Here is a 21,971-nt window from a genome sequence, read left to right as displayed (position 1 = left end):
ACAGGTGTGACTCCTGAGTAGGGGCAGGGGCAAGTGGGCCCGGGACCAATTGGAGTTGCTGAGCTATGACAGCTGTTAGGTACTTCTGACAGCTGGGTTTCCCTTTAGAAGTGGGGTCCTCAGAACCACTTCCTCCTAGCCAACCACAGTATTTCTGTTCTAGCTCCAACATTCACACCCTTCTTCACATGGTGCCCCTTGTGTCCTCTTACATTCTACTGTCCCTGGACTTTTCCATCTGCTTGGAGCCCTGACTGCAATCCAGGCTGTTAGGGCTCCTGTGTCTTACCTTCCCAGATGACTGTGGGTCTAAGTTAAGTCCTGGTTACCATGACATCACTAAAGAAGAGGTCTCAGCAGCAGTCATCTCTAAAGTTGCTTTGTAGACCAGGAGGCTGAGGAACTGGTGCCACCACCTGTAAGGGGGAAGCACTGTGCTGGCTTCCTTCCCCTGTCTCACCCGGAGGCAGGGCTACTTTAGTACTGCTTTCTGGGAGAGCAAGCCTGGGCCCAGGGGGGCTTACATTGGTGAGCCAGCTAGTGATCAGGAAGCAGGACGAGTTGAAGCCACATACATCTCACCACTCAGTTCCTCCTGGAATTTGGAGGAATCCTAGGCTCTGGGCTGGCCAGGTAGATAGGTAACAGCCGCAGCTGACCACTCCAGACCCCTCTTATGCAGGACAACAGCCGGCGTGTGGAGCATATCCTGAAGCTGTGGGTGATTGAGGCCAAGGATCTGCCGGCCAAGAAGAAGTATCTGTGTGAACTGTGCCTGGACGATGTACTATATGCCCGTACCACAAGCAAGCTCAAGACGGACAATGTCTTCTGGGGAGAGCACTTTGAGTTCCATAACCTGCCGCCTCTACGCACAGTCACTGTCCACCTGTATCGGGAGACTGACAAGAAGAAGAAAAAGGAACGCAACAGCTACCTGGGCCTGGTGAGCCTGCCTGCCGCCTCTGTGGCTGGGCGGCAGTTTGTGGAGAAGTGGTACCCAGTGGTGACACCCAATCCCAAGGGTGGCAAAGGCCCTGGGCCCATGATCCGAATCAAAGCACGCTACCAGACCGTCACCATCTTGCCTATGGAGATGTACAAGGAGTTTGCTGAGCACATCACTAACCACTACTTGGGGCTGTGTGCAGCCCTGGAGCCCATCCTCAGTGCCAAGACCAAGGAGGAGATGGCGTCGGCTCTGGTGCACATCCTGCAGAGCACAGGCAAAGTGAAGGTGAGTGTGGCACTCTGCTGCAGGAAGACCGGGCTGTCCACTCTTGATGGATCTGGGTTGTTATGATCTGCTTCATTTCAGAGGACTTGGGTACATCCATTTCAGCCACATGGGCTCCCTAAAATTGAGCCTTGTGCCATGAGTTGGGGCAACTTTGTACTCTACCAGTAGCAGTGCCGAGCCCTGAAGGCACTTTGCACGGGGAATAGACCAGAACTAGTTAGTGCTGAGTGGGCTCCCCTGCTGTGCTTATGCTGGTGTGTACCTGGACTCTTCCAGCATGTAAGCCCAAACCCACATACCAGTGAGATACCGGTTGGCAGCTATTCCCAACAGATGAGCTACCTTCAGAGCCCTGGTCTCAACCCACGCCTTCACATGGAACTTTACATACAGGTACACGAGTATGCACACTTCCAAAGTATGCACGGCCAGACATGGTCCTGGTGACTGTAGAAATAGGGATTAGAAAGCTGTGCAGTCGGGCTCTGCTTCAGAGCCAGAGGTACCCAGCTACTGCTACCACCTTTCAGTGCCTGCCACTCTTGATCATGGTCCAGAAAGGACACAGCTTGGCTCCACCTAACTGGTCTAGAGAACGGAATATCTCCAGGAGGCTCACCATTTCAGTAGTGCATGGTTCTAACGGGCTTTGCTAGTGTGGTGAGATGCTTTCCAGTCACCACTCATTGTCCCTTGGGGATTGCTGTCCACAAAGAGTCAGAGGAAAGGACTTGAGCTCTACTAGCCCCCACACTGTGGGAGACTTGAGGTAACGGGCCAGGGAATGATAGAGTTTTGAGAACGAAGGCTTGTATGAGAACGGGAGTGGAGGGTCACCCTGAGGTAATGTCCTAAGCCCTCAGCCTGTGTAGTCAGGGAGGCCCAAGAGGGGAACTGGGTTTGGATGCTCAGTGGGCAGAGCTCAGTGGTCTAAGACTCCATGAACTGTTGATCAACTCTTAACCTCTTCCTAGAGGCCCTGGCAGGGGGAGGCCATGGTTGGAAGCCCCTTGTCCTCTGCATCCTCCATTGGCTGCTGGACTGACTGGCCCTGCAGAAGGACAGGGAGGGAAAAGGACTTCCTTAGGGAGAGTGCTGCCTTCTTCCATGTCTTCAGGACCCTCTTCCCCATATGCCTGCCTTCAGGCTGGCTGGGTAGGTTGCCAGCTAGGCCAACTCTTGAAATACTGCATGGTTTTTGTTGTTATAGTCTGGTTTTTACATTTTTTAAATTCTATATGTACAGGTGCTTTGCTTTGCCTTCATGTATGTCTGTGTACCACATACATGCCTGCTTCCCACAGAGGTCAGAAGAGGGAGTAGAGTTACAGGCGATTGTGAGCCACCGTGTGGGTGCTGGGAATCAAAGCTGCCTCTGAAGAGCTGCCAGTGCTCTGATTTGCTGACCCAGCTCTCCAGCCCATACAGCCGGGCTCGGCTTTGCTGGTGGTGGTGGGCTAGAGATTCTGGGGAGTTTGGAGAGAGTAAGCTGGAAGGTTTAACCTTCCCTGCTGCTGAGTCTTTTTAGCTCCTAGTCCCAAGGGCTGCTGTGGCTTGGGAAGCTGATATATGAAGTAGCCAAGAGGCACACAGAGAATGAAGGGCTAGGAAGTAACTGATATCTCTGGGTTATTGCCTCAGGAACAATCTAGAACTAGCAGGGCATTCTTGAACCAGATAGAACTCATGCTGAAGACTCTGCCCTCCCAATGTAGCTGCACCCTGAGGGCCCCAGACCTGAGTCCTGGCACCTCCTGCCCACTCCTCAGGTCCTGTTGGTCTAAGCTGGGTGCTCTTCCAGTTCCCATCCTAGGACTCCCCTCTCAGTGAACTTTCTGTGATCTTGGACGCAGAATGTGACCCCAGATCGTTGTGGGGCCTTGGGCAGGTTGTCTATCTGCTCTGTGCCTTGCTTTCTCTCTTCTGCTGCCCACCTCTTAGGATTCATGTCTTACCCCAGTGCTGAGGTCCAGAGCTATCACAGAACTTCAGGAAGATGATGGCTTTGAATAGAAGCCATGGTGCTGCTTCAGCAGGGATGGGTCCTTACCTCTGATTGTATTTCCAAGATGTGCACCAGGGGGGTCAACCATAGCTTCCTCTTGGACCCACCTATCTCTCAGCCCTTCCTTTTGTTGGTCATCTGGCCTCCTGGATTAAGGTCTTAATTCTGTATTTCAAAGGATCTTCAAAAGTTGGGCACATTGAAATGAGTTTTGAGAACTCCAGAAACCCTGCCCATGCTAGACTGCTGGGCGTGAGAGGAAGGGAGCTCCCATCCTGTCAGGTACCACAGCCAGAGGGAAGGTGCGGCCGAGCTCCTCTGCCAGTGTTTTCCCGTGGTCAGTCTGGGCTGTCCAGCAGCCAAGGACAGTGATGGTTCTGCCAGCTCAGCTCAGTTCAGTTCCACTCTGCTCCCTTTCTGCCTCCCTAGGACTTTCTAACAGACCTGATGATGTCAGAGGTGGACCGCTGTGGGGACAATGAGCACCTCATCTTCCGGGAGAACACACTGGCCACCAAGGCCATCGAGGAATACCTCAAACTTGTGGGCCAGAAGTACCTGCAGGACGCACTAGGTAGTGGGGACATTACAGGGCCAGCAGGTGGCAAGGGCTGGGCAGTGCTCATCAGACCCTCACTGCCTTCTCCATGCTCATCCACCCGCCCACAGGTGAGTTCATCAAAGCTCTGTATGAGTCAGATGAAAATTGTGAAGTGGACCCAAGCAAGTGCTCATCCGCTGACCTCCCTGAGCACCAGGGCAACCTCAAGATGTGCTGCGAGCTGGCCTTCTGCAAGATCATCAACTCCTACTGGTTAGTGCCACCTGTTAGGAGCTGTGTGCTCCTTTTTTGGCCTAAGCCCTCCCTTCCATTCATCTTGACTATCTTTTTTTTTTGTCTGAATGCCCCCACCCCTGCCCTGGGTGCTAGCATCTGACTCCACTGAGTTGTTGGACGGCCAGGTTCCTGTCACGCCCCTTTTTGAGTTCTTAAATATAGGAAAGCACTCAAGAATACCTGTAAGATGTGTGTGTGTGTGTGTGTGTGTGTGTGTGAGAGAGAGAGAGAGAGAGAGAGAGAGTGTGTGTGTGTGTGTGTGTGTGTGTGTGTGTGTAAAACCTGGAAATGGCAGTTTCTCTGTACCTACAACTGGTGAGCACCCTGCACATGCAGAGGCCAATGTCAGTGCACCAGTGCAACATGGAGCTAGAGCCCTGGTGTCCTGGCACCTGCTCCAGTGGCTCCTCATCTGTCTGTCCCTGAAGATTATCACACTTGTATCAACTGAGCGAGCACTAGCTACTCCTCTGACTGAAACGGAACAGAGAAGAAAGGGGTGGTATTACAGTAGAAATGAGCTACTTGTTTGGGGCCACAGATGGGGCTGGAATTCGTTCCTGGGAAGCTTCTCTTAAGGCCAGTTTCCTAGGCACCTGCTGCATTTGTGACACCTTGCTGGCCTGGTGCTTAGCATACACGGGACTGTCCCTGTAGGCTGTGCTGCCAGCCACAGTGCTGGGTTTGTGTCCACATGAGAGAAGCTACTTAGGTGCCAGTACCATCATCTCAGCTCAGAGCTATGCTCATCCTGCCCAAGCCACTCCAAAGCCATATCTCCACATTTGTCTGGTTCTTTCTCCCATGCCGTCTCCTTTGGTCTTACATAGTCTGGCCCTACATGTCACCTAATCGTCCATACCCTTGCAGCCAGGAGCATTAGCTCAGAGGTGCCACAGGAAGTGCTTGCCTTTCCCAGTAGATAGGCAAAGGCAGGCCTCCTGGGTAAACAGTGACCTTAGGAAGGGGTCAGTGGCCAGTGCTTGTGGTAGTGCTCACTTGTCCTGCTCCCTCAGCTTGTTTTGTATGGGATGCTTCTCTGGGGTAAGGGGACAATTGTAGAGCCTTGAGCACCCTTGGAACACACTGTCATCTCCCCACTAAGCTGTATTCTCAACCTTTGCTCTCCATTCCATTGGAAGGCCTTCTGTGATAGGAGTCTCTCTCTCTCTTCCTTCTGTCATCTAGAAGAGACTTCTCTCCTGGACAAGACCATCAGTAGACATCACCTGGCCAGCGCCAGGCCTGAGGACTGCCTACCCCCATTTCACTAGGCAGCCTTGCTGACTCTACCTCATTTATTGCCCCATGCCCTGCCTGCTGGCCTCAGGACAGAGTCAGTAGTAGACTAGGTCCAAGGAGCACTGGGGTCTGGTATGCCTTGGGGTGAAAAGGTAGGAAACTCACCTAAAGTGGGTATTCAGTGGAGCCAAGAACTCTGTGCTAATGCCTTCTTAACTGTCACCCCAGGAAAGTTTCTGTTTTTCTCCCCAGCTAGTTCATGACAGACTGTGTTCTCACTAGCTGGGGATACTCCCCGTTCAGTCATTATGACCTCTGTGGAAAACTCAGATTCCTATGACGTCATTCAGGCAGAGGGATGAGTCTTGATAGCCAGAAATAGGAGCCCAAGGAACAGCAATCTGTCTGCCCTGTGGCTTTCTTCATGCCTCTAGACCCAGAAGCCTATTGCTGGAGCAGAAAGATGTGTTCCCCTTGGGAGGATGAGCGCTATTGCAGTGGCATTCTTGCTACTTATATTGGCATGGAGCCAGTTCCACCCACCTCCATGCTCAGCACACTTGGACCCTTCACTGAGAGTCTACCCTGTCTGTTGAGCAGCCTCTCTGCCCACCCTGGCTGGCTATTTCCTTAAGTGTCTGAGATTTCGTGGCTGCAGAGCCCTGAGCTCATTCCACCATCAACATGGAGCTGTGGTTGGAACTCGGGGTTCCATGTGACTCAAACAGATCTGACCCCCAGGCCCATCTTTGTTCCTATGCAGCGTCTTCCCACGGGAGCTTAAGGAGGTGTTTGCCTCATGGCGGCAGGAATGTAGCAGCCGAGGCCGGCCAGATATCAGTGAACGGCTCATCAGTGCCTCCCTCTTCCTTCGCTTCCTGTGCCCTGCCATCATGTCACCCTCGCTCTTCAACCTGCTTCAGGAGTATCCTGACGACCGCACGGCTCGCACCCTCACGCTCATCGCCAAAGTCACCCAGAACCTGGCCAACTTTGCCAAGTGAGTGTTGTGTCCCGTGGGATTGAAGTACACAGGAACAGAAACTTGGTGCATGTGTGGCCTTGGCCTGGGCTAGTGCAGTAGGCCTTGGTTTTGTTTCTGTCCCCCTCAGTCTCTCCACCGCCACTTACCTCAGAATAAAACCTCCCCCACAGCCACCCTCCCAGTGGTGCAGTACCGTTTGGTGTGCTTCTTTGGGTTTCAGAGGTGGGAAGAGAAGATATTTTTTCCTTCTGCTTTTTTGAATTAACATATTATCATAATATGCCATAAGGATTCTCATATGTCGTTTAGCACCAAGCTCCACTTTGCAATGAATGGCTGATTTCCTGAGTAGCTGGGCACTTGGGTTAATGCTGCCAAGATGATTGCCTGTAAAGCACTTCTGGTGGTTTTGTAGAAGTTTTTTTGTTTGTTTAAGATTTAATCATTTTATGTGTGAGTTTTTGCCTGCATGTCTGTCTGTATACCACATGAGTGCTTAGTGCCCACAGAGGTCAGAAGAGGGCATCAGACTCCCAGAAACTACATTAGGGATGGCTGTGAAGTACCATGTGGATGCTGGAAATTGAATCTGGGCCTTCTGCAAGAGCAGCAAGTGCTCTCAACCACTGAGCCATCTCTCTGAACCCCTTGGCTGCCATTATAGACAGAGTAGATAAAGTGGCAGGGTTGGGTAGTCTTGTCATTAATTCATAGTTGGATTGAGCCCTTTCCTAGGTCTGTCTGAGCTGGGCCCTGACTGTAGACATGAGTCAGGTGGGAGGCAAGTCCAGTAGAGAGAAGGGTGGGGCCAAAACGAATGACAGAGTGTCAGGGGAGCAAAGGCTTGTGGGGAGAAAAAACAGGAAGGCCAGTCATCTAGCTCAGATAAGGAACAGAGGCTGGCATGATGGCAAGGGCCTGGTACCAAAGGAGTCTAGGAGAGATGAGAAGTAACCCATGGGGGCCACAGGAACCTGGAGGCCACATGGTGCAGAGATGGACCACACAACACGGCCCTTACCTCTTCTGGATCCTGAAAAGGATCTCCACTGAACAAGGTATGGCTGATAAGAGAGACTGAGGACGGCTATAGCCAGGTTTCAGTTAAAAATGATAGGCATGGGAGAGGGGAGGCAGTGGCCTAGGGACAGATAGTAGGTGACTAGAAGATCAAGTCAGCAGGCCTTGTCATTTGGAGATGAAGAAGGGGAGCTGTCAGCACTGCCAGGCCTCTGACTTGTCCAGTGGATCATGGTCTCTTCCCTGAGAAAGGGGAATCCGGAGGAGGGCACTGGTCTTGGGGGTGTCCCTGTTGACTAAAACCTCAGTAGAGACCTGAGCCAAGTGTGGATCTGAAATTGACCTGTGTGCTGGGCTTGCAAATCTGGAGGAGAAGAGGCAGGGGCCCATAACGGGCAGTGTTAGAGGAAACACGGGAAACTGTAGTGACTTCAGTTCTGAAGAGGGCAGAGTGGTCTTGGCCTTGAGAAGAAGGCCCTAGTGACTCAGAACCTTGATTGGCAGCAGCCATGGTGAGGAAGGAGAGGAGATCTGACTCAGGTAAGGGCCTCCTCACCTTGGCCACCCTCTTCTCTCCAGGTTTGGCAGCAAGGAAGAATACATGTCCTTCATGAACCAGTTCCTGGAGCACGAGTGGACCAACATGCAGCGCTTCCTGTTGGAGATCTCCAACCCCGAGACCCTTTCCAACACAGCAGGCTTCGAGGGCTACATAGACCTGGGCCGGGAGCTCTCCAGCCTGCACTCCCTGCTCTGGGAAGCTGTCAGCCAGCTTGATCAGGTGCCTGTTGCCTGGGTTAGATGGTATATCTGCTAGGTTGGAGGCCCTACACCTGCGTGACAGATCAGCTTGTAGTGGGGCTCTCTCTGGATGTTCACTCCCCAGCACTGGTCATAGCCGTTAGCTCTGGGTACTGGGTCCAGGTCTACCCCTGTGTGCTCAGCTCTGATAGCCCAGGAACACAGTGATGCTCATTCCTTACGCAAGCGGGAGAGGAGAGGGTCTGACTGAGTTGCTTTACTGAAAGAGCCCTTGCTCTTGGTTTGTAGCTACTGAGAAAGAAAGGATACTGAGGTCTTCCGTGTGACAGATCAGACTTGGGAACCTCTGTAGAGCAGGACTTAGAGCTCAGTGGCATGTACAAGGCCCCACGAGTTTGGTCCTAAATTCAGGAAAGAAAAGAAACTGTTTCATAATTGCCATTAGCTGTCAGTGGACAGGATTAGTCCCTGCATGCCTGACACTGCTTCAGTTACCTGGTCCAAGAAACCCTTCCCTAGCCTGGAGCCCTGCTGATCTCAGTGGCTGTAGCCCACTGTGTCCTGCCAGGAACGACTTCTTAACTCACCTTGCTTTCCAGGGCGCTAGGGAATCACTTTACAGAAGTGATGATTGCTGACCCCAGGCTGGACCCCGCCTCTTGTCCATCCTGGAGGTGATAGCTTTGCCATCTTATAGACACATCCTCACATTCAGGCATGAGGACATGTGGGTTTCTGTCTTTTCAGTTTGTTTTCCAGTGAGAACTTAGCTGTACATGGTTGTTGTACCCCTCATCCACATTGTGAGTGTCTTCCCATGTCACGTTACTCACCACTACCTCTGGCTTTTTAGTGCAGTGGAGTATCCTGTAGTGGGAACACTGTGTATCTCACCCACTTCTCGCTGCCACTCTTGCTGTTGAAATTGCAGGAATGCAGTTTTGCTCATGACTTCCTCCCTCCCTATGTTCCTGAGCCAGTATGCTGGTCACTGTCCCATGGGTCTCAGAACCAGGCAGGAAGTACAGAAAATGATCAGTGTTGTCACACAGGCAATAGGGTGTGACAAGAATGTGAGATGGAACTGTTGCCCCCACGGCTCTGCCATGGGGTTGCCAGCTCTTTCTTTCAGGGCTTTCCACTGCATGGTAGTGTCTGCTCCTTCAGCTCAGCTGGATCCTCTACACATCTGTGCTGGGACACGGAGGTTCAGAAGGCACTAGGCCTTCCTCTCTTGGGCCTAGGCACTGTCCTTTCTTAGACCAGCACCTTGCATCTGTTCTGTATCTGGCCTCTATAGGCTCAGGCATCAGAGGGGGCTAGCCCACCTCCTTGATGAAGTAGGTAATTTGAGGGGCTACCATAGATGCCTCTTGGGTAGGGAAATGTAGGCTGAGAGATTGGGGGCTATGACAAAGCAGATTTGCAGCACTCTCTTGCTGGGTCTGACCCATGGGGGTCAGGGCTCTGAGTTTCTGTGACATAAGTGACAACTGCCTGTTTCCATTCTTGTAGAGTGTTGTGTCGAAGCTGGGACCTCTGCCTCGTATCCTGAGGGATGTCCACACAGCACTGAACACTCCTGGCAGTGGGCAGCTCCCTGGCACCAATGACCTGGCCTCCACCCCAGGCTCCGGCGGCAGCAGCAGCAGCGTCTCTGCTGGGCTTCAGAAGATGGTGATTGAGAATGACCTCTCTGGGTAAGAGCTACGGGCTGGGCTGGGCGGGGTAGGGTATGCGTGCAGACCCGGCGTAGCCGAGCTGTGCTAGCAAGGAAATGATGCCCATACAAACACTCACAAGAAGCCTGATGAGACCCAGAGTGTGTGGAGCAAGCTTAAGAGATGAGCTCCATTTGAGATAAATGAGAGCAGGCTTCTTGAATGAGGAATGCTGCTGCTTTTTGGGAAAGGTGCATGTCTAGGAAAGACATTCTTGGGTTCAGGGTCGATCCCAAGCAGAGGGCTGAGAAAGCCTGTGTTTAGGGATAATTACTGACCCCAATCCCTGATGTTTCCTCGGGACCTGTGCTTCTTAAAAATACCCCTTCTTGCTGTGCGTGGTGGTGCATTCCTTTAATGCCAGTACTTGGGAGGCAGGGGCAAGAGGATTGCTGTGAGGGAGGGAGGTTATGACCTGCAGCACAGATTCAGACCTGCCTGCTTGTCTCGTGTCCTTGACAACTCCTCTGATACCCTGTTTTTTGCCAGGAATGTCAGCCCCCGCCTGCCACTCAAAAAGGGTGGCATAAGGAGGCAGGGCAGGGGAGGGGAGGTTTCACTAGGCCCCCACTAGAGTTACCAGGCTGGCTAGGAACAGAAGAGGAGGCAGAGGGAGCCTCGGTAACTGTGAAAATGGGGATAGAGTTCAGAACCCAGGGATAGCAGAGAGATACCAAGCTATGTTTAGGGTGGGCTTAGATTTAACCATGGGGCACTTCTAGACCCTGACAGCCATTGTCCCAAGATGCTTCTGCAGGTCCCTAGAGAGCAGTCCTGTTGGACCAGCTACCTCACCAGTGATCCTGGGACTCTTAGCCCCTCTGCCACCCAGCCATGTCTGCAGCCCTGCCTGAGGCTGCCAGGCCTGCAGATGGTGGTGCTGTTGGTCTGGACTCACGGTTTTTCCCTTCTTTCCCTGTGTGTGCTTGTCTCCCTGCAGTCTGATAGATTTCACCCGGTTACCGTCTCCAACCCCCGAAAACAAGGACTTATTTTTTGTCACAAGGTCCTCCGGGGTCCAGCCTTCACCTGCCCGCAGCTCAAGCTACTCAGAAGCCAATGAACCTGACATGCAGATGGCCAACGGCAGCAAGAGCCTGTCCATGGTGGACCTCCAGGACGCCCGCACGCTGGATGGGGAGGCAGGTTCCCCAGTGGGCCCAGACGCCCTACCTGCTGACGGGCAGGTGCCTGCGACTCAGCTGCTGGCTGGGTGGCCAGCCCGGGCAGCCCCAGTGAGCCTGGCAGGATTGGCCACAGTGCGACGGGCAGTGCCAACACCAACCACACCAGGCACCTCCGAGGGTGCACCAGGCCGGCCCCAGTTGTTGGCCCCACTCTCCTTCCAGAATCCTGTGTACCAGATGGCGGCCGGCCTGCCACTGTCACCCCGTGGCCTTGGTGACTCAGGCTCTGAAGGCCACAGCTCCCTGAGCTCTCACAGCAACAGTGAAGAGCTGGCAGCTGCTGCCAAACTAGGAAGTTTCAGCACTGCTGCAGAGGAGCTGGCAAGGCGGCCTGGGGAACTGGCACGGAGGCAGATGTCACTGACTGAGAAGGGTGGGCAGCCCACAGTGCCGAGGCAAAATAGTGCCGGTCCCCAGCGGAGGATTGACCAGCCGCCACCACCACCACCACCGCCGCCTCCTGCCCCCCGGGGCAGGACACCTCCTACCCTGCTGAGCACCCTACAGTACCCACGACCCTCAAGTGGAACCCTGGCATCAGCATCCCCGGACTGGGCTGGCCCTGGCACCCGGCTGCGGCAACAGTCCTCCTCCTCCAAGGGAGACAGCCCAGAGCTGAAGCCCCGCGCCATGCACAAGCAGGTCAGCACTATGGGCAGGGCTCTCGTAGGATTCACAGTCTGTCATGCTCTGCCTTGGTCATTTCACCTCACTTGCACCCAGCTGTCATCCCATGCTGAATGGGGCTACATCCCCCCCCCCCCCATCCACTGGCCCACCATATGAACTCCTTTTTCTGAATTCAGGACCTCTAAGGCCTCAAGCAAAGCCAGGCTCCTTTACCAGTTCCCCAGGGATAGGCCAGGCAGGCAACAAGGACTGTTTCTTTTCATCTCTAGTGTGGCCTAGTGAAGTTCCCAAACCCCGAGGCCACCTGGCCTGCCCTGGCCTCACTCCTGAAGCACTCACATAGGCTGAACCTGCTCCTGACATAGCTACCACCTGGGCTTTCATCTGGCTCTGGCTGCTGTCTAGAAGGCTCATGTCCTTGAGTAGGCACTCCGGCAGCAGAGGTCCTTCCCTTCCCACCTGTGGCTCCCTAGTGGCCATCCCTACCTTACCATCTCTGCCTCTTCACAGCCCCTCACAGCTGTGTTTCATCGTAGGGCCCTTCACCCGTCAGTCCCAATGCCCTGGACCGCACGGCCGCTTGGCTCTTGACCATGAACGCGCAGTTGTTAGAAGACGAGGGTCTGGGCCCAGATCCCCCCCACAGGGATAGGCTAAGGAGTAAGGAGGAACTCAGCCAAGCAGAAAAGGTAAAACTGAACCTAGACCTGGACCTGGGCTGGGAGGGCGGGGAGGGCTGCCTCCACCAGTGCTGGTGATGGGTATCTCTCCAGAGCCCTTAGTGGAGCGACACCACTCCTTCCTGTCCTGTAATGCCACTCCCCTGCCCATGTGGAGACTGGAAGGAAAGCAGCAAGACCTTAGCATGGACCCAAGGTTCCCCTTATAGGCTGCACATCACTTACCTGGAGAGGGCTTGTATGCAGCCTTGGGACACAGGTTGAAGAGATCCCCTTGCTGCTAGACATTTAATGAGCTGAGGCTTGGAAACAAGATGCCAGGGGGCCACTAGAGACCCTTGGAGAGCCTTGGGAATAAGGAGCCAGAGGCAGAGGTCCCATGACTGATAGGCGAGCCACCCACCCAGGCCCCTCCCTGGGTTTAGGCCTCCCTAGAGCTTAGGAGGAATAGCATAGTTGTTGAAGCCATATTGCCAGTGGGGTGGACGTTCCTGCAGTTCCCAGTCTCACCTCACCATGTATCCATGTTTCTGGGGCAATAGTGTGCTTCAGCTGCCCTCCCCAGTCCTGAGTACTCATGCCAGCTGCTCTGGATCCATGGTGGTCCCTACCTTTCCCTGTATACCAAACCCCAGGCAGATGGATGTGTTAGAGCAGCCCACCGAAAACACTTCCCCCTTACCCTGGAATCCTAGGACAGCTGATGCAGCCTCATGAGCAGCCCCTTGGTCAGGGTGGCAGTGTCCCCTGTCCCCTACTTGGAGGGAACCCATCTCCATGCTGCATTTGCTACCTGCCACCATTCCTGGTTCACTGCATCCACCTGCTTTCCCCAGTATGTGAAGGGAACCTGGGGACATGGAACATGGTGCCACCAGAGCCATGATGAGGAAGAGAGCAAGGAGGCCTAGCTTCCTTCAGACTCCTTCCTCCTCCCCTCTCCCCAGAGACTGAGTCACATCTGGAGATCCCAAGACACCTGTTTTGCTTCCTCCCCTCCCCCTCGCTCCCACTGCCACCCACACTACACCCCACTCCTGTGCTCGGGTAGCGCCTGGGAGCCTGGGGGCTCATTTCATTGGGCAGTTGCTTCTCATGTGACCTGTCTGAGCCTCATGTCCTTCCTGCAGTGCCACCAGCTCTCAGGGCACTGTCAATGTTCTCCATACATCCAGGGCTTCCTCTAAAGAGTTCAATGTTGTTACAGATGGCTCAGCAGTTAAGAGAATGTGTTGCTCTTACAGCAGAGGACTAGGGTCCAGTTCCCAGCACACACACGGTAGCTAACAGCCACCTGAAACTCCAGTTCCAGGGGATCTGACACCCTCTTCACTTAGCCATGCATATACCCACATGTAGGCAAAACACTCATGAATTTAAAAAAAAAAAGTCTAAAATTTTAAAAAAAGCAAGTTCAAGTTAAACCCTCAGTCTTTGAGCCTTGGGTTGAGTCTTCACCCTGCTCCTGATGCACAGGTTGGACTGGGAGAGGAGGGGGCAGGCCTTTGGCAGCCACAGAGTTGAATCTTATCCTTGTTAGCTTGTAGCTAGCCTGTGCTCTGCTCAGGCTGATGAGGCTATGCTCTCTCCTGGGTGCTGGCCCATGGCTCGTTGCCCTGCTGGCAGGATCTGGCAGTGCTACAAGACAAGCTACGGATCTCCACCAAGAAGCTGGAGGAGTATGAGACCCTATTCAAGTGCCAGGAGGAGACGACGCAGAAGCTGGTGCTGGAGTATCAGGCTCGGCTGGAAGAAGGTGAGGAGCGGCTGCGGCGGCAGCAGGAAGACAAGGATATCCAGATGAAAGGCATCATCAGCAGGTGAGCAGGCTGCCCATTTGTCCATGGGGTCTCTGGGACAAGAGGAAAGCCGGTGCCCGGCAGTGGCGGTGGGGGAAGGGAAGCTCCTGTAAGAAGTTGAGTCATCCTGCCAAGTTCTAGGGGAATTGGAAAATGATTTGAGATGCTAAGCAAGACAGCGAGGAAGCCATTGAGGGCAGGAAAAAGGACAGCACATCTGGATGTGTGGGTAGGGAGGAGTTTGGGCTGGGAAGAGGGGCGTAGCTATGCCAGTATGGTGAGTGGGGTCTGTTGAGTTTCCAGGGTCTGGTTTGTCTGAAGAGTTTCTGAGGTCAGTTGGTTCCAGTAGCAAGCTTTCTTCCCTCTATCTCTGCCCCGATGGGGCGGGCATGCTTGGAGTCTGCACACAGGCAGTACAGTATCTAAGCCACTCACTGTGTCCCAGTCCTGGAGCATCTACCTCACAGCAGTGTGTAAGGAGTGTGAGTGATAGCCTGATCCTTGGCTGAGACCCGGGACTGAGCAGGTGTGAGGTAGGCAGGGAATTCCCCCTTAGCCTTCTGTTTTGTCCACAGCACAAACCCTTCCCAGATCACCTGTTCTGCCTGCCTGGTGGCTGTGTCCTGTCCTGAGCTTCTGTTCATTACAGATGATTAGCAGAGCAGAACCCAGGTGGCTGGACGCCTGCCAGCTGCTTGGCACCCCTCTCTGTTCTTGGCTCCCCTGGTGCCTGGCCATCTCCTCTTCCCTGTGTCCGGGAATGTGACATCATCAGGACAGTTGGGTCTAACACGTCCTTGCTGCTCCTTTGCCTGCGTGCTTGTGTTATTGTGTCGGCTTCTGAGATAGCCCTACTGAGCTATCTGATCATGATTCTCCAGGGTTATTTCTGTTGGTCTTGCTTCATTGACACCTTCTAGTCCTGGATGGGTGTTCTTTTAGGATTATCACATACCATTAACAAACTGTCCTTTTTAATTACACTCTTTCCTCCATCTTATTTCTAGTGTAGATATTCTTTCTCTGGTGATAGCACACTGTATCATTTTCTGTCCTATATACTTTTAAACCATTGTTTGGTCCATTTCTACTTCTATGACAAAATATCAGCACCAGGTGATTATAAACAAGAGAAATGTACTGCTCACCGTTCTGAAGGTTGCCATGTCTAAGATCAGGGTGTCAACAGATTTAGTGTAGCTCTCCTTCATAGACATACCTTGGTGCCATGTCCTTAGAGGCGAGCTCCTTCCAGCTTCTTTGGTAAGGGCACTAACCCTGCTCTTGAAGGCAGAAATATCTTGTGACCCATCACTTCCCAGAGGACAACTGGTAGCACCGTAGAGGTTAAGTTTCAGTGTACATGTATTTGAGTGTGGACACCAACTTTAAGAGCGTAGTAGCCATCGTTGTGCACAAAGTTTATTTTACACGTTCCTATTGTTTGGTCTGTTTATTATCCAACAACTTCTGCCTTTTAATTGGAGCGTTGAAGTCATTTACTTTTAATATGATTATTTTAAGCCTGTTAATCTTATAGCTATTTTCCTGTTTATATGTAGCATTAGCATCTTTTTCTTTCTTTCTTCTTGCGTTCCTTGGACTGTATCTTAGTCCTCAGCATCTCTGTTGGCTTCCTTGCTGTGTGGCCCCAGTGCTTTGGGTCTTCCTCAACGGGCAGGTGGGAACCGTGCCGGGCTGTGCAGGCCACATGATCTTGCTGCTCCTTTTCACCTGCTCTCACAGCAGAGCTGGGTGATGTCAGGGCTTACAGAGGAGGCAGTGGCTTGATGTGACCCCTCCCTGGCTGCAGTGGCAAGAACATTGCCCTGTCTTTGTTTTTTGTTGTTTTGTTTGTTTTACAGTCTCCTTTTTCTCTCGCTGTTTTTAAGGTACTTCTCCTGGGCTAGAGCTTTGCTCATTGTTGGAATGCTTTCCTGGCGGGCACAGACCCTTGGTTGGATCCATAACACTAAATTTTTTTTAATGTTATCTACTACTGGGGCATATATGTATGTGTGTGGAGGGCTAGGTGTGTAGGCATGTGTAGATAGGCCATAGGACAGCTTCGTGTGTGTGTGTGTGTGTGTGTGTGTGTGTGTGTGTGTGTCTGTCTGTCTGTGTGTATGTGTGGTTGTATAGTTATGTAGGGGTGGGGGAGAGTGTAGCCATAGGACAGCTTCATGTATGTGTGTGTGTGTGCATGTGTGTATGATTCTATGGTTGTATAGTTATGTAGTGTCTGTGGGGGGTGTAGGTCAGAGGACAGCTTCATGTGTGTGTGTATGTGGTTGTATAGTTATGTAGGTGTCTGGGGGGGTGTAGGTCAGAGGACAGCTTTGTGTGTGTGTGTGTGTGTGTGGTTGTATAGTTATGTAGGTGTCTGTGGGGCTGTAGGTCAGAGGACATCATCCAGGAGGCTTCCCTCCATCGTGGGTTCTGGAGATGAAGCTCGAGTCTCTACACCTCTTCATAGTGCTCCTTTCATTAAATGTTGTCAACAGTCTCACTTTCCAGGTTGACTGTGACACACCTGTTGTGGTTCTCTTGGGTTGGCTGGACTGAGATCTGTAGGTGGATGGCTCTGCTTCCTACTTCTTCCTCTAGGGCTCCCGTCACCTGCCCTCAGGTACAGTGGGCTGCTCTGTACTGTCTCCCATTTCGCTGTTCCTTCATTGTTTTCTTCTTCCTTCTCTTTCTCCCTTTTATCTTATTTTATATGGATGGGTGATTTGCCTGCGTGCAGGTCTGTCTCGGATCTCCTGAGCTGGAGTTAGAGGCGCTTGAGCTGCCATGTGTGTGCCTGGAACTGAACTCAGGTCCTTTGTGAGAACAAAAGGTATTCACAACCACAGTGCTATCTCTTCACCCCCCACAGTTGTTTTCTTTTTCTATTGTTCTCTGAGTTTTACTTTATATACATTTTTATATTCCTGGGTGAGGATTGAACTCAGGGCCTTGGGCAAGCTAGACAGTTGTCTGTCACTGTTACACCCCAACCTTTGTACTTGAGACAGTCTGTTAGTAAATTTCCCAAGCTCTCCCTGAACTTGCCTACAACCCAAAAAGTCTTGAACTTGCTGTCATCCTCCTGCATCAATTTCCCAGATAGCTAGGGTTACAGGCCTGTGCCTAGGCCTGGTTCACATGTGATCTAAATGGCAGACCAACGTTTCTGTGGTGCCAGTGCCTGCAGTCAGCCCTTGCTCCTTCAGGTCTCTAGAGTTTCACTGTGGTTTAAACCTCTTCTACTTTCCTCGTGGTTAAGACTGTCTCTTGGGCATGTAGAATGTCCCTTCAGTGCTGCCTCACAGCGTCACCTACTTCCCATCCTACGTCTCAGCTGTTCTCACTGATTTGTCTTCTGGTTGTAGATTTTATTTCTTTATATCTCTGCGTCCTTGGCAGCTCTGATGGGATGCCTGGCACGTTGGAGCTTTGCTTGGGTGGGACCTGAAGGCCTCAGACTTGGTCTCATCTGGCCATTCCACGGTGCAGCTGCCTTCCCAGAATTCTTCATGGCCCCCTATGGCCCATTCCCTCCCCCAACCCTCCCATCTAGCCTGTGGGATGCTCCCAGGTAGAATTTGGAAGAATTGGGATTCCTACAGAGACTTGGGGTGAATTGGTAGGGTCCACCTTTATCTGGAGCTCCTGTAGGTCCTCCACCTTGTCCTTCCTGACTTCCCTCATCACTTTGATACCAGCACCCTACTACAGCTGCTGTGCAGGCTATAGTTACAACCTAGTGTGAAGTTCCTGGTTGTGAGCCTCTGAAACTTGTGCCTTCACAAAGTCCATACCACCTCAGGAAACATGGTAGAAGTGGGTCTAGAGCCTTCACCATATCCTCTGCCACAGATCCTATAACATGACATTCCTTGGGTCTTAGAAGTGCACTGGAATGGAAATAGCCCCAGAGAGCAGAGTTGCAGAGGGAGAGTTGAGGTCAAGACAGGGTAGCCCAGCCATGCCACTGCTTGGGGACAGTTCTAGATAGGATGGTTTCCCACAGGCCCCACAGTACACTTCCTCCTCCTAGTGCTCCTGACTCTGTGTTTCTGTTCACAGGTTGATGTCAGTGGAAGAAGAACTGAAGAAGGATCATGCAGAGATGCAAGCAGCTGTAGATTCCAAACAGAAGATCATCGATGCCCAGGTTGGGGCTCTGGCTATAGTGTTACAGAGTTTGGGGTAGTGCGAGTGTGACTAGCTTCTCTGGCATCCTTGGTTACACCTCAGTGTAAACCATGGACCAGGAACCAAGGTCTCTGGGCTCTGAGGATGCTAACCAGGGACTTATGGGAGTGGAGTAGGTAGGACTAGGAAGGTGAAAGGCGGCTAGGCAGAAGGGCTCTGGTCCCAAAGCCCCTTCACTCACGGCTGTGTCCCTTCCTCTGAATGCCCCAAGAATTGGCAGGTTTGGTTAGAGTATAAGCTACATAGCCTAGGAAGGAGCTCTGGGTATATGACACGCATGAGAGGAAAGGCTCTGCCTTCGAGCTCAGGTGCTATAGCTCCGCTTTAGCTTTGTATAGGTAGGAGGCAAATTATAAGGCCCCAGTCTGTGATAGCACAGAACCTGCCCAGCTACTCCACAGCCTGGGCCTAACACACTTTTCTGGCCTACTGTGGTGCTCCCTGCTGGCTACTGCTGACTAGAGCCCACCTCAAGCACCACTAATGCCCTCTTTGCCCACAGGAAAAGCGCATTGCCTCGTTGGATGCTGCCAATGCCCGCCTCATGAGTGCCCTCACACAGCTGAAAGAGAGGTACAGCATGCAAGCCCGTAACGGCGTCTCCCCCACCAACCCCACCAAATTGCAGATTACTGAGAACGGCGAGTTCAGAAACAGCAGCAATTGTTAACCTGCCTGAGGAGAGGGGGACTGTGGTGGCCCGGGACAGGGTCTCCGTCAGGAGACTCCCACAGTTGCAGGCTAGCCTGCAGTGGAGGGGGCGTAAGACTGATGGAGCGTGAGACTGAGGGCACAGTGGCCCCCTTCTCTTCGCCCACCTGAACAGTGGGTGTGGGTAGAAGCAGCGGAGACTGCACTGGGGAGTGGGGCCAGCCTGCAGGGAGGCCTGCCGAATGTGTCTCTGGTTGTTGAATTTGGTATATGGCACCTTCTCCTCTCTGAGCAGCCAGGTGCATGTACCCTTCCTTACCCTTTCCCATGGAGGAAGCTACCTGGAAAGGGCTCAAGGAAGGTTTAGGGGCCACTGCTGTGGGTTTCCCATGGCCCCCGGGACCTGATGGAGTAGTTAACAGGCAGAGTGGCCCCTGTTCATCTCTGCCCTGAGCCCCTGCCACTGCATGCAGCTGGTCAGGGACCCTTCCAGGGGGTGAGGAACTGAAGAAAAGAACCTCGGTCCTATGCCCATCCCAGGCGTGACACCCTCCACACTCCTTCCCTTCCTTCCTTGCATTGCCAAACAGACAGCACTGCACTTTCTCCGCTGGGCCCTCATACCCGTGGGAGGAGCCATAGCTTCCCACACTTCACATGTGGGCCTGGCTCATGCTCTTGGAACTCCGGAAGCCAGAGAGCTGGGCGGAGGTGGCCAGGTTGCACCATGCGTTGTAGCTGCCTTCTCCAGGGTCCCAGTGTGGCCTGCACAGTGGCCCTGTGGGGAGAGGCCAGCCAGTGCTCACCCTGCAAAGGTGATGTCTCTTCTCTGATAGTTTAAAAGAAAGAATTCTAAAGCCTGCCAGCCCTGAGAAGGTGGATAACTGTGATTTTTTTTCCTTTCACAGTATGCATTAGAAACAAAAGCCCGCTTGCTCGCTTGCTGGAACACAGGGGCCTTTTAAATTGAGCGAGCGCACTGCATGGGAAATAGCGGCCCTGGAGGATGTTAGACTTGCTCCCTCTCCAAGACAGCAGCAGCCTGCACCAGGCCCCGTGTGCAGTCGCCTCTCCTCACCCTCCCAGCCCCAGCCAAGGACCCAGGCACTGCAGGCAGGGAGGGGCATCCCCCACAGCTGGGGCTGGTTTTCCCCAGCTCTAGGCTGTTCTGTAGCATATCTGTCCTCCCCCCCCCCCTTTGTGGGACAGAGAAGGGCAGGAGCTTGGGTCTTTCTTGGGTCCCCATCTGTTCCCATCACACTCTAGATTCCAAGCCCTGGTTCTGAGTCACCTAGGGCAGGAGCTAGGCTTTGCCCAGGCAGCAGAATGGGGCTAGGCAAGCTGCAATTAATGCTCCTAGAGTCCTCACTAGAAAGCGTGGACGTCCTGAGGTGTGGCCTAGCTAGGCTGCGCCCTGTCCTCAGTCCACGATGGACAGGCAAGGGTAAAAGAACCCAGTTAGGCTGCAGACCAATGCTGGGAGAGGGTGTGGCTATCAAGGGTCAGAGACCTCAGGAAGGAAGGAGGTGGGGCTGAGGGCCTGCCACTGCCTCTTCCTGCCCCACTCCTGTCCACACCCCTGCTCCCATGCATTTCAGCAGGGGTGGCCTCTTGGGCAGGGCCTGGCCTGGCCTGGCCTGGGTCTTGCCCTTCCACTGCCCAGGGAGCCCTGTTTTCCTCCTCACCCACACTCTCGCCCATGCCTCGTAAAGTGACCTCTGTCTGAGCGCCTCCTAGCAATATGGGGAGGTCCCCAGGCCTGGACAGGAGAGCGCAGGGCCAGATGCAATGGCCCCTCTGGCGGGGTTGTTAGCTCTCAGGCCGAGAGCCTTATTTACCTAGTGCAAAAACTGTAAAAGTGTACAGACTCTCCACAGATTTTTATCTTAATTGCAAGTCTGCAATATTTTTTTTTGTAAATTTTTTTTTTTTTTGTAAATGTTCTTGGTGTTTGACTGTAATGGAACTATTTCACCCAAGGGATGTACATAGTCCTTTAGTCCTGGTGCTGCGAGGGCTGGCCAGGACACTGCTCTCACGGTTGATATTAGAGCCTAGAGAACGGTGCTGGGCAGGACGAAGAGCTTTGCAGTCTAGGTGTCTGTCTGTTTGTTTCTTGCCCGGGGCATTGATTCGTTGGCTTTCAAGCATGCTGTTTGGGTGGGAGGTTGATGGGGCAAATGCCCCAGTGGGGCCAGTAAAGCATCCTCCTGCCCACAGCAATGGCTTGGGGCGGCTGAGCTCTGCTTACAGCAAGGGCTGGAGTTGCCAGAGGCCCTGCTCTGGGATGACCCTGGCCACTGACACCCAAGATCTGCTGGAGAGAGTGGCCCCACCCTTGCCAACACAGATACCTGACCTTTTTGTTCAACTTGTGTGTTAGGGTGAAGGAAACTGCCAAACTTCCTCTGAGTGAAGACCTCTGACTGCCCCGGAGTGGGGGTGGGGACCAGGGCCAGAGCTCAACGTGTACCCCAGCACCTGCCTGAGGGACACTCCTCCCTCATACTCATAGGTCTGGGAGCCAGACTGTCCAGGGAACCAGCCCCTCTTTTCTATATACTCAGCCACAAGGCTACCCGTCCCCCCACTGTGCCCAGCTCCCCCTTTTGTAAGTATGTGAAAAGGAAAAAAATGCAAAGGTTGGATCGGCCGGAGCCCTTCCCTCCAGTCGAGACTTTTAACCCTGTAATAATGTACAGAGAAGTTGTTGGTGTTCGAAGACTCCATGTGGCTGTGCAATTTCTGTACATTTGCAATTAGAAATATTAAAGATTTATTTAGCTATTTTAAGCCTGACTAGCCTTTCTTCATCTGTGTCCTGGCTTGTTTTCCTACAGGTTACTAGATCTTGAGCTAATACTGTTGTTCTAGTCATGACCCCTACCTGGGTGACCTGGGACTGCCCCTCCTCTCTATGGAAAGCCCTGTACTTGGGAGTGGAGCAGCTGACCTCTTAAAGGCCCTCCCAACCTGCAGAGGCTGGGAGCCCCAGTGATTCCTGGGAGCTC

At 53.0% G+C, this 21,971-nt stretch overlaps 1 protein-coding gene across 13 annotated transcripts in view; it reads left to right on the top strand.

The window, feature by feature from the left end:
- Dab2ip (DAB2 interacting protein) overlaps positions 1-21,753 on the top strand; it is a 176,283-nt gene extending 154,530 nt beyond the window's left edge. For 10 of the 13 annotated variants that reach the window (XM_029484645.2, XM_029484632.2, XM_021181770.2 and 7 more), the window contains 11 exons: positions 683-1,237; positions 3,675-3,819; positions 3,915-4,059; positions 6,089-6,325; positions 7,910-8,111; positions 9,608-9,792; positions 10,754-11,642; positions 12,167-12,319; positions 13,937-14,130; positions 18,181-18,268; positions 18,812-21,753. In XM_029484645.2, the coding sequence (XP_029340505.1) occupies positions 683-1,237; positions 3,675-3,819; positions 3,915-4,059; positions 6,089-6,325; positions 7,910-8,111; positions 9,608-9,792; positions 10,754-11,642; positions 12,167-12,319; positions 13,937-14,130; positions 18,181-18,268; positions 18,812-18,979 (2,961 nt within the window). In that variant the 3' untranslated portion in view covers positions 18,980-21,753. The remainder of the gene's footprint in view (positions 1-682; positions 1,238-3,674; positions 3,820-3,914; positions 4,060-6,088; positions 6,326-7,909; positions 8,112-9,607; positions 9,793-10,753; positions 11,643-12,166; positions 12,320-13,936; positions 14,131-18,180; positions 18,269-18,811) is intronic. The other 3 variants (XM_021181787.3, XM_021181779.3, XM_029484660.2) reach the window with 3 other exon arrangements.
- The last annotated feature ends 218 nt before the right edge of the window (positions 21,754-21,971 follow it).

The sequence above is a fragment of the Mus caroli genome, unplaced genomic scaffold (assembly GCF_978045245.1).
Source record: "Mus caroli unplaced genomic scaffold, Mus_caroli_1 scaffold_2, whole genome shotgun sequence".
NCBI classification, from domain to species: domain Eukaryota; kingdom Metazoa; phylum Chordata; class Mammalia; order Rodentia; family Muridae; genus Mus; species Mus caroli.
The sequence above is the reverse complement of the archived record's forward strand: the minus strand, read 5'-3'. Positions and strand labels throughout refer to the sequence as shown.